The 12,933-nt window shown below is 30.4% G+C and overlaps 2 protein-coding genes across 2 annotated transcripts in view; one reads left to right on the top strand and one right to left on the bottom strand.

Moving 5' to 3' along the window:
• The window catches only part of LOC109598986 (MATH and LRR domain-containing protein PFE0570w), a 56,231-nt gene extending 45,671 nt beyond the window's left edge, over positions 1-10,560 (top strand). Inside the window, exons 3-7 of the mRNA XM_020014897.2 lie at positions 2,594-2,885; positions 3,659-3,894; positions 9,410-9,585; positions 9,645-9,788; positions 9,842-10,560. Coding sequence (XP_019870456.1) covers positions 2,594-2,885; positions 3,659-3,894; positions 9,410-9,585; positions 9,645-9,788; positions 9,842-9,956 — 963 coding nt within the window. The 3' untranslated portion in view covers positions 9,957-10,560. The remainder of the gene's footprint in view (positions 1-2,593; positions 2,886-3,658; positions 3,895-9,409; positions 9,586-9,644; positions 9,789-9,841) is intronic.
• A 1-nt stretch (position 10,561) lies between these two features.
• On the bottom strand, positions 10,562-12,081 carry LOC109598975 (venom acid phosphatase Acph-1-like). Its single transcript, XM_049969909.1, has 6 exons — positions 11,937-12,081; positions 11,492-11,748; positions 11,255-11,437; positions 11,053-11,176; positions 10,790-11,001; positions 10,562-10,738 (listed from the first exon to the last, which is right to left on the bottom strand). Exons 1-6 carry the CDS (start codon positions 12,079-12,081, stop codon positions 10,604-10,606), a joined length of 1,056 nt encoding a protein of 351 aa, XP_049825866.1. The 3' UTR covers positions 10,562-10,603.
• Positions 12,082-12,933: the final 852 nt, after the last annotated feature.

Below are 12,933 nucleotides of genomic sequence, written 5' to 3'. Positions count from 1 at the left end.
ACATTTGTATAAAATAAAAAAAAATTATGTTTTGTAATATACGAAAAAATGTAATACAGAAAGTAATTAGTGCAAAATAATGAAGCGGAGTCAACTCATAAAATATGTGGGAATAAAACTTTAAAATAAAAATGTTTATTCAGTGATTTTTCACAATATATTATTTAATACATACTGCATTATTGTAAACAATGTTTTGACACATTTTTTAACCTTTTCTGTACCAAACATCTCTTTAGAAATATTATAAAATACTCTTACTATTATTATTATTAGAAAACTATATATATATTATATTTTCAGAAAAAGTTATACTAGTTTCAAATGACAATGAAAATGTAAAACAAGAGGTGATTAGTGCAAAATAATGAGGCGGAATCACCTCATAAAATATATGAGAATAAAACATTAAAATAAAGATGTTTATTCAGTGATTTTTCACAATATATTATTCAATACACACTACATTATTATATAACACATTTTTTAACCTTTTCTGTTCCAAACGTTATTTTTAGAAATCTTATAAAATACTCTTACTATTATTATTAGAAAACACTAAAATTATATTTTCAGAAAAAGTTATACTAGTTTCAAATGACAATGACAATGTAAAACAAGCGGTAATTAGTGCAAAATAATGAGGCGGAATCACCTCATAAAATATATGAGAATAAAACATTAAAATAAAGATGTTTATTCAGTGATTTCTCACAATATATTATTCAATACACACTGCATTATTATAAATAATATTTTAACACATCTTTTAACCTTTTCTGTACCGAACACCTCTTTAGAAATTTTATAAAATACTCTTACTATTATTATTAGAAAACACTAAGATTATATTTTCAGAAAATGTTATACTAGTTTCAAATGACAATGAAAATGTAAAACAAGAGGTAATTAGTGCAAAATAATGAGGCGGAATCACCTCATAAAATATATGAGAATAAAACATTAAAATAAAGATGTTTATTCAGTGATTTCTCACAATATATTATTCAATACACACTGCATTATTATAAACAATATTTTAACACATCTTTTAACCTTTTCTGTACCGAACACCTCTTTAGAAATTTTATAAAATACTCTTACTATTATTATTAGAAAACACTAAGATTATATTTTCAGAAAATGTTATACTAGTTTCAAATGACAATGAAAATGTAAAACAAGAGGTAATTAGTGCAAAATAATGAGGAGGAGTCACCTCATAAAATATTTGAGAACAAAACATTAAAATAAAGATGTTTATTCAGTGATTTTTAACAATATACTATTCAATACACACTGCATTATTATAAACAATATTTTAACACATTTTTTAACCTTTCTGTACCAAACATCTCTTTAGAAATCTTATAAATTATAAAATACTCTTACTATTATTAATAGAAATCACTAATATTATATTTTCAGAAAATGTTATACTAGTTTCAAATGACAACGAAAATGTAAAACAAGAGGTAATTTGTGCAAAATAATGAGGAGGAGTCACTCCATAAAATATTTGAGAACAAAACATTAAAATAAAGATGTTTATTCAGTGATTTTTTACAATATATTCTTCAATACACACTGCATTATTATAAACAATATTTTAACACAATTTTTATCCTTTTCTGTTCCAAACATCTCTTTAGAAATTTTATAAAATACTCTTACTATTATTATTAGAAAACACTAAGATTACATTTTCAAAAAATGTTATACCAGTTTCAAATGACAATGAAAATGTAAAACAAGAGGTAATTAGTTCAAAATAATGAGGTGGAGCCACCTCATAAAATTTATGAGAATAAAACATTAAAATAAATGTTTATTCACTGATTTTTCACAATATATTACTCAATATACACTGCATTATTATAAACAATATTTCAACACATCTTTTATCCTTTTCTGACCCAAACATTACCAGAATTAAACATTGGAATAAAAAAATTATTTGATAAAGTAATTTTTTAAAATATATTATTAATTATACACTGCATTGTTGTAATAAATGTTTAACACATATTTAAAACTATTTTGTTCAATATTTAAGAAAACTAGGTATATTAATATATTTTCAGAATAAGTTACTAATACTTTTAAATGACAACAAAAATGCAAAACATGAGGTAACAGTGCAAAATAAACAGGTGGAGTCACCAGATAAAATATGTGAGAATAAAAGCAGCAACGTTTGTGTAATTTATTTATTTCATATCTTATCGATGGTAAACCGATTAGTTGCGGCAACATTTTCTAAAACACACTTGCATAATTATGAAATAAATCATTTAGCAGAGACATTCAGTTTTATGTTTACATAGAAAATAATAGCCCATAATTTTATTTGTTCTAACAGTTTGTTAACACAAACACATGTTTGTTGTCTGAAAATGTCACTTAGCTAAATAAAACGTTCAATTCCAAACACATGGGATTTAAATCCTTTTATCGTCACCCACTTGGCGTCATTCAAATGGGAATTAAACGGATTTGCCGGGATTAATTTAAATTGACATGAGGGTGACCATTAATCGTTAAATATGTGTCGTCCAATTACTTAAATATGTAATTCACGTCGTTCTTTCAGGAAGACGACGACGACATGCAGGATGACGACATCGAAACGGTGGAGGAAATCTTCTCCAACAACGACGACTTGGATTACGAAGAACCGGAGAAAACCGTTTCGAGACCCGTCTCTCACACCCCACAAAAGAAGCGCAACAGGTTAAGGATTGGCGACAATAACGATTTAGATGAGGAGTACCAAGATGAAGAAGCCACGGAAAAACCGTACGTGAGACCCGTCTCCCAATTCACGTTACAAAAATTTAACTCGTACGGGACGAGGGAACGATTCGAGAAGACCCGACTTGAAGGTGAGTCTCGCCATTTTAATGCGACTTGTTAATAATACGAATGACCTAATAAGAAGTAGTGAACTTTCTTCGGAATTTTTAATATGTCCTTGGTGTCTAACATGCGCAACATTAAATTCAATTACGTACGTTTTAATAAAATGCAACAACAATACGACATTGTTTTTGTTACGTGCCACAATTGTGATAATATTTATGCCGTCTTTAACTAAAAGTTCTTACTCGATTGACAATAATAAGCAACGATACAAGGTGGCACCTAATTGTATAAGTATATTTATGTCAAGTGTCAGTAATTATGTATTGATGTGACTAGAAAAACTAAATAATGCACATAATTATCCATTTTAATTTACATTTGTGGCAGATAAAACGCTTCTAAGAAGTGGAAATGCTTGTATGTAAACAGTGGATCAAAAATGACATATTTTTTATAACATGTAAATGCGCAAATTCCGCCTTTGTTGTACAATTAAGCCCGTAGAAAACAATTTTCCCAAGACGCTAAGTATCCGATGACTGACGTCCAAAGATCAAGAGCGAGGTTTATCCTCGGGATATCTAATTAAAGATTTCCTTGTTGCGAACACAACGTGTAATTTGTCTTTCATCGCTCCTTTGATTATTGTTGGTGAATAATTCGCAAAAATCAATTCGAGTAATTGCTGACATGTGCACAAACAAATAAAATGTGCCATCCTGTTTCTGAAAGAGTTTTATGGTACTCGCCCCATCCATTGCTTCCAACGGTTAACGTTGTCTTCTTTTCGCAGAAATGACCAACCAGGAGAAGGCGCAGAACCACCGAAACAGGATGTACTACGAGGAAGCCTGCAAGATTCCCAAACCGAGGATCGTCTACGTGCAAAACGAATATCCGAACGCTACCAAAATTTATCGGCCCCACTGCACGATTTTGCATCGATGCACCAGCGACACTGGATGCTGCAGGCACAGCTACCTCAAATGCGTCTCCAAGAAACGGGAGCCTGTCCAGTTGTATTTTTTCGTAAGTATTTTCGAGCCAATTTGTCGAATTACTCATGTTTCACTTGGAATAACTGACTGGTGCTTTTAGCCAAACGCATATATTGTGTCGTCACGCGGGCAAAGATAAATAGATTGAAATCTGTTAGATTGCAACTGCTACTGTCCTGTAAATGAGGTTTTCGTCCAATGATCTCCGACAATTTTAGTTTTCCGCGTCTATTTTTGGGGTCACGATTATCATTTCTGAATAAATCTGTTTGGAATGTCAAATTTTCAATTATAAATGATTACACTGGACTCAGTTCACTCATCCCTGCAACTGTATACATCTCTAATGTTTGAGAAATGCTTGAAGAAAATGCTTTTCTATTTTACCAGAAATAAAAATTTGATGTATGAAGAATTATTTTTGTCACAAAATACCTTTAAAATTAGCTAATTTGTACAGTTATCTCTGACAATTATAGTTTGTCGCTTGTATTTATGGATTCCATATTATCATTTCTACATAAATATCTTTAGTATGTCAAATTGTTGATAATAAATTATGGATTTCGAGATCAAATTTCAAATACAAATGGAGAATCACATTCCTGCAACTGTATTCATCTCTAATGTGTGAGAAATATTTGAAGAAAATGCATTTGTACTTTATCAGAAATAAAAACATAATGTGTAAAGAATTATTTCAGTTAATTGATTATTAACTTTTGTATTGTCACAAAATACCTTTAAAATTAGCTAATTTGTACAGTAATATCTGACAATTATAGTTTGTCGTTTGTATTTGTGGATTTCCGATTGTCATTTCTACATAAATATCTTTGGAATGTTAAATTGTTGATAATAAATTATTGATTTCGAGATCAAATTTCAAATACAAATGGAGTGGCACATTCTTGGAACAGTATACATCTCCAATGTTTCAGAAATTCTTGAAGAAAATGCATTTCTATTTTACCACAAAATAAAAATTTGATATATGAAGAATTATTTTTTGTAATAGTCACAAAAAATCTTTAAAATTAGCTTATTTGTGCAGCAATCTCAGACAATTATAGTTTGTAGTTTGTATTTGTAGATTCCCGTTTATCATTCATATATAAATCTCTTTGGAATGTTAAATTGTTGATAATAAATTATCAATTTCAAGATCCAATCTGAAATACAAATGGAGTGTCACATTCCTGCAACTGTATAGATCTCCAATATTTGAGAAATGCTTGAAGAAAATGCATTTCTATTTTATCAGAAATAAAAACATAATGTGTAAAGGATTATTTGAGTTAATTGATTATTAACTTTGTATAATATCACAAAATACCTTTAAAAAAGCTAATTTGTACAATAATCTCTGACAATTATAGTTTGTCGTTTGTATTTATGGATTCTCGATTGTCATTTCTACATAAATATCTTTGGAAAGTAAAATTGTTATTAATAAATTATGGATTTCGAGATCAAATTTAAAATACAAATGGAGTGACACATTCCTGCAACTGTATACATCTCTAATGCTTGAAAAAAATGCATTTCTATTTATTTTAAATGAAAATTTGATGTATGAAGAATTATTTTTTGTATTATGTCACAAAATATTATAATTAACTAATTTGTACAGTAATCTCTGGCAATTATAGTTTGTCGTTTGTATTTGTGGATCTCGATTGTCATTTCTACATAAATCTCTTTGGAATGTCAAATTGTTGATAATAAATATCGATTTCGAGATCCAATTTTAAACACAAATGAAGTGTCACATTCCTGCAACTGTATACACCTCTAATGTGTGAGAAATACTTAAAATAAATGCATTTTTATTTTATCAGAAATAAAACCTTGGTGTATGAAAAAATATTTTAGTTAATTTATGATTAACTTTTGTATTACGTGACAAAATAACATTAAATTTGTCCAATTCATTTAGCGAAATTCCAATTTTAGTTATAAACCTGTATTTTTGAATTTTCTCTTATTATTTCTTCACAAATCCTTCTGGAATGTCAAATTGTTAATAATAAATGAACAATTTCAAGACCCAACTTGAAATATAAATGGAGCGTCATATTCCTGCAACTGTATACATATTTAATGATTGAGATATGGTTGGAGTGGATGCATTTCTATTTTATCGGAAATAGAAACTTTATGTACTTCATTGTTTCAGTTATACGATTATTAACTCTTGCATTAGGCGACAAAATATCATTAAAACTATCTAATAATAGCGATCATACTCATAAATCACCGTCGACTTTAATTTCAGCACCATAAACTCGAAAGATCGTTTCCTAATGGGTCATAACTTCATCATCTGCATTAATATCCTGATTATCTTAAAAGTGCAAGTTTTATGCTGAAAGGAAGTGTATATTTAGCGGTCTTGCACGCCAGAATATGAAAACAATTATGTGTGGTACAATAATACTGTCAGAACTCATAAAGTTGTGACTAAAATTAATTTCACTAATGGCTATCTTCTTCCTCCTCCGTAATTGTTTATTTTTGTCGTTATGTCATGGACTGTTTATTTCTTGTTCTGGTTAAAATATTTATAGGTTTGTGAAATATTTTGGCCGGGTTTAAATTAGCCCCACTTTGCGCTACTATAAATACATGGTTGCACACAATTTCATTTCTCCCCCTGTGCAAAAACTTATTTTTTTATCGGGAAAGCGGAAATAGTTTTTGTATAATAAATCTCCAGGCAAACAAAGTCGTAAAATTCGATGCAAACAAACTGCACAACTTGGACAACGCAAACAGGGGAGAATGAAAGATGACAAGACTAGATAGAAGTTCAACGACTCGATGAAATTTCGTGGATTAAACACATTACGTATAATCAGTGACCCAATTGGATGTATATGCCGTTTGATTGGTAAAAAATATAAATGAAATACGATCTCGCACCTGTAATTTATTAACGTTGCATTCTATCGAAATGCCATTATTTTATTGTCTTCGAAGCTATTGGAGAAGATTAGTTAGTTTTTGCCGGACGTTTTATTGATGAAGTGCCTTGTGTAACTAATAAATCTTTCAGCAACTCGAATTCCCGCCGGAGATTCTTGGAGCGACTCTAAATGATTGTTCACTTTGTACTCTTGGTTTCGCATCGGTATGGCAAAGCTTGATTTGAAAGAAATTATTCAGTTTAATATATTTTCAATCCCTCTTTTTATACAATAATTTATTTCTTAGACAAAGCTTTATTTAAAAGAAATTATTCAGTTTAAATATGTTTTAACTCAATCTTTGTAAACTTTTGTCAGCAATAATTAATTTCTTAAAAAAAGCTTTATTCAAAAGAAATTATTCAGTTCCTAGAAAAAGTTATATTTTTAACCCACTTTTTGTACCTAATTATGTGCCAACAATTGATTATATGTCAATAGTTTATTTATTAGGCAAAGCTTTATTTAAAATAAAGTATTCAGTTTAGTATATTTTAACCACATTTTTTGTAACTAATTACATACCAACAATTAGATTTATTGTACTCTATACCTTAAAAACTATTGTCAATAAAATTTATTTCTTAGGCAAAGCTTTATTTAAAAGAAATTATTCAGTTTAATATACTTTTAACCTCAATTTTTATACCAAATTATGTGCTAATAATTAAGTTTCTTTCTTGTATTATTATTGTTTAAAAACAATTATCAATAATAATTTATTTCTTAGACAAAGCTTTATTCAAAAGAAATTATTCAGTTTAATAATTTTTAACCACACTTTTTGCTCATAATTATTTGCCAATAATTTATTTCTTAGGTAAAGCTTTATTTAAAATAAAATATTCAGTTTAATACATTTTGACCCCACTTTTTGTAACCAATTATATGCCAACAATTAAGTTTATTGTACTCTAATTCCTTAAAACCTGTTGTCAATAACAATTTATTTCTTAGGCAAAGCTTTATTCAAAAGAAATTATTCTGTTTAATATGTTAACTTCAGTTTTTGTACCTAATTATATACCAGTAATTTATTTCTTAGTTAAAGCTTTATTTAAAATATTTTTTTAGTTTTTAACCCCATATTTTGTACCTAATTATGTACTTACAATTAGGTTTCTTGTATTATTATTCTTTAATTACTGTTGTCAACAATAATTTATTTCTTAGCCTAAATAGTATATCTATGAAAATATTTACAGTTGCACAATCGTCATTAATACAAGACAAGATTTACGACAACAGGTAAACCACCTACTTGAACACGTACCATAATTGACTTTGGTTTTATTAGGTACTTTGTAGAGAATTTATACGTTTTTCTTAAATAAAACCGCTGGCAATTTATGAAATTCTATTATTTATGGTTGTGACAACGAAGGGACCGTTTCAAGTATTTTATAAAATTACTATAATGCAACGTTAAATTATGTGGTGATTACTCGTTAATTAATTTCACCAAACGACCAAATACAGAAATTGTGTTTATTCAGCTGTGGATCCAATTTGGGATTGTAAATTTGTCAAATTAATTTCGTCCATTCAATTAAAAGCGTGCAGTGCAGCAAGTTCAACATTAAAACATGACAAATTAGCTAATAAATTGGAAACTACTATTAATTAAATGCATCACTGGATGTGTTTTAATTAAATTTATAATTAATTACTAATCAATTTTTTGTGTTTTGTGCCATATTAGGCTCTAAGTGCGTTAATTTGTTATGATGGAACTCTGAATGACAGTGGAGTGTGATTTTACGAGTGTCACATTCATAAAACCAATTAAATCGTGGATCAATGAAAATAGATGGTCCCCCTAAATTTTTGGATGCACCTAATCCGACCAATAACTGGTTTAATAGGCTGTAAACATCTAAGAACTGACTCATCGTTGGCGATGCTCGCACGAATTCATTAAAATTTTGATGGAGACAGATTATAGTAATTATGACTGGCTGATAGCTAATTAACCGTTTCTAAGTGTAGTTTACACCTTACTTGTCAGACGTTAAGAAAAATGTGTAACGAATTACTTTATCTCAAACCGGCGGCGTCCACTTTTTATCTACAAACATTAAACATGTAATTATTAATAATTTTTGACGACGAGATGATTCACATTAGGACAACAAGTACAAAAAATAACTTGTTGTTTCAACTCTTCCACTTCTCACCTTATATCGTTGACTTTTGTGCACAGTTTTAAGTTATCCGTCGTCAAATCTGAAATAAACCACGGCACGATTTCATTGTTCCCCGCAACTTTGTTTGAACGAAATATGTAGGTTGATAATCTACGTTTCAAAGATGCAAATCATGTAGTTTCCGCACAACAATGAGTGACGTTATAGATCATCTCGGCGCAATGTGGGTGGCAAGTAACGCATCCATCATTGGTTTTACTATTACGGACTCTGCGCTCAACAATTTGATTCACATTAAGCAGTTGGTACGGTTCAGAGCGATAATTCGGACAATTACATTCAATTGTGGAATCAAGCGATTATTAAGGAATCTCCGATTTTTTACCATAAACAATGTTACGATGTTTATTAATTGGTTGTTTCTGTTTAGGCTAAAGAGATGCACGAGAGGACTTTCGGTGTGGAGAAACTGACGTTCTTCAACGACACAGAGTGCGAATGTAGAGATGTGACGAAAAATGAGTTTTCGCTGATCAGACACAACAATGGCATTAAATATAAGTCGGCCAATGATATCGATATTCCCGTACCTCAATCGTTAATCAAGTAAGACGATGCTGTTACACAGAGTTTATATTAATATAATAACCACCATTATTTTGCAGTTGCAGTATTTCTTGGGTCTGCCCCGTGTGGTTCAAAGCCAAAGGCTCGCCGAAGGGGAAATGCGAGTGTGACTGTGATCCGGATGACAATGTGTGTCTTAGGTTTAAGAGAGGAGAGGAACGTTTCAGTCTGGAGACCAAGACGTTAGTTTCCCAGCTAGTTATTCGAAAAACAGGCTAACATTTTTAATTTTTAGGCGCATATCACAGGGTAAATGCGGATACCCGAAGTGTGAGTACGGTACTTACAGAGAGGAAGGCAGATGTCCAACGAGAGAGGATATGGTGGTGTCGTCCCGTACAATCCCGTAGAAATGAATGTGGATGCTATTTGAAAATGTCGCGTATAATTTGTGTAATTAGTACGAATCTAGAAAAAAAAATGTATAGGCGGATGAATAGGTTAGGATGAAGAAGACTAGACAATTAAATTTGATTATGCCAATGATGTTGACTCGAAGAACTTCTACATAGTTTAGAGATGATGTTACATTTTTTTTGAAGACTAAAGCCATTCGCAACTACTATATAATGACGCTTTGGAACGATATTCTTACTTTTTAGACGCTCACCAACTAGTAGTATTTATTAAAAAAATATTTATAAATTGTATAACTGAATTTTATTCTAGATAAATGTATAAAGTTGTTAGTGTTTAGTAAGTTAACATAGACTTAGCTTTAATCAGGAACGTAAACTCTATAAAGCAAAATTGAAATGCGTTCCTGATACCTTATATTCCATTAGCAATTGTGGAAATTTTAGTCAACTTTTCTACTTATGGCCATGAACAATACCATTAAGTACCGTTGTAATATATCTACCATTACTCGAATGTTATTTTTAAGGGCATACACAATGTGATTTATAGTATCTTAAAATAATTTTTTTTCACCAAATAAATATTCGCATTATTTCCTTACGTTTTATTTAAAAAATATACAAAATAATACAAATAATCAACCACACAGATCATCTGTTTCTGGTATGATATCTCGGATGATATAAGTAAAGAGTTCCAAACGACAAAACTCTTCACAGTACTTTATTTTCAATGGTTTGGGTCTTTTTCCCTTGTAGTCCTCGTAGAAAAGCTGCAATTTACTGAGTTAGTGACTAAAAATGGTAATTTAATGAGTATTTACTTTGACACCATACTCTCCACGAACTTTATGGATTTCAACAAGTATATAAGACCCATAAGGAGGAATCTGCGGCTGAAAAACATCCAAGGAAGCCAAAAAGTTGGCAATATTGGACTCATGAGCGGAGTACAAAAATATCTTTCTTGTTTGAGGTACCAGTTTCCCTTCAATTTTATTTTTCGTGTCCAACAACATTTTCTTTAGGAGATATCCTAAAAACACACAATTTATATATGATAAAGGCTGATAATATTAAAAAAAACCTGCGGCAAGTTGTCGTAACCTTGCCGTGCCAGAAGTGATGTAATATTCCCTTATCACTAGATCCTCAAGAGGTTTCGGAAAGACTCTGCGAGTCCACTCAGGAAGTTCAAAACCCCACTCTTTCTAAAATACCACAACAGATTAGTGTGTGGTTAAACAATTCCGTTTTTCATTCATTAGTTGAATTTGAAGGTTGCTTACCTCTGATCTCAATCCCCAGTAAACATAGAAAACATCACCGTAATGTTTAATAGTCCAGCCTGTTTTCTCTGAAAGGTACTCGAACAGTTCTTTGTGTTTATCATATTCCTTCCTGAGTTTGGGTGTTTCCGTAAACTCTTTATATAATTTTAAGTAGTTCTTACAGAAAATGCCCAACAACTCCTAAAATTTATAAGCATAATAATTAACTATATATAATAGTAGTTGATAATATACTTTGTCTTCTTTTCTTGGCACGACATTATACGGGATTGGTTGCCAAAAAAGTCCTGGCTCAAAAATCTGGTCACCAATAGGAGGGAATAATCCGGCAAGTACCAATTCTAAAGACATTTTCGTCCTGTTTACGTCGGTACTTCTGGCATCCAAAAGGTCAGGGGAATAAACCCTGCCTAAAAATCTGTCGTATCTTCTCCTCAACGCCTTACCCAGACGGTACTCCGTCCTTTTTCCTTCCTGTGAAATTTTTATGACTTTAATCAGGCGTTTAATTATTTGTAACAATATCTTACAGCAGTTAGCTGGCCAACTCCATACGGGTAATAGGTTTCATTGATGTAAGGATCCGTTGGGAATAGTGTTGTGGGGTCAACCGTCCTCTCCCCATGTCTAAAGAGCTAAACTCAAGCTTATTAATTGTTAAACAAAACCATAAACTCACTTACGACATGAACCAGAACTAAACCATCGTCCGATTCCTTGGAAAAACTGGAGTCCTTGCTAATATATGTTTGTTCCTGATCCTCAAACTCCTTGTGAGTCTCCCCGAGTACGAGGAGACATAAAAATGCGCACCACCTCAACATCGAAACACTAATGATACGATCAATTTGTGTTCTAAGCAGCGCTAAATCAAACCGCAATAAAAAATGGGGATATGTTGTAAGATAACGAATATATTTGATTTGAATACCGGTTAGTTAATTCACGAGATTTTTAACACTAAATACATAGTGATTCATTTAACCGAAACTAACTGTTTTCGGGTGACACAAATTGTATTTGTGAATGTATAAATTAACCAAAATAAAAAAACAAAAGTCTTGTTTAATTTATTTTAACATAATTGTATAATTATATGTAAAAATGTTAAACCTTTTAAAAAAGTTAATCAATTATTGTTGACTAATGTTTATAACAAAACTGGTTCTCAAGGTTTCCACTAAATTTTTCACATTTTTATAGTAAAATTAATCGAAATTTAATCACTGAATTTACGAGATAATATACCAATTACTTTGCTGACGCTTAAATTATAATTAACAGGTTTTGATTTGTATTATTAGATCAAACCACTTCAAGTTTTAAGAGTGAGCCTCAATTTTGCCAAAAAAAATTACTATTTTTACTTTTAATACTAATGCAGTACGGTTTTTAGCACTATTTTTTAAAATAAATGCAAATTACTACTGATAATGTGTATTACTATCAATGAAAATTTATTTATGATTTGATAAATGACCAACCTTGGTAACCATGTAAGTCATCTTGCAGGTCTATACAATTAAGCCGGCAATCGCAAAGCTAATTAGATAATAAATCTGCACTTTAAAAAAACTACTGTAATATCAACATGATTGCATTAAACTAGAAAATGTTACATTAATAATCAAATGCGTTTTATTAATAATAATAAACCACCTTGAAATTACTGTAAA

This window comes from Aethina tumida, chromosome 7, assembly GCF_024364675.1.
Source record: "Aethina tumida isolate Nest 87 chromosome 7, icAetTumi1.1, whole genome shotgun sequence".
Taxonomy (NCBI): Eukaryota; Metazoa; Arthropoda; class Insecta; order Coleoptera; family Nitidulidae; genus Aethina; species Aethina tumida.
This window is presented reverse-complemented; position numbering and strand designations above follow the sequence as displayed.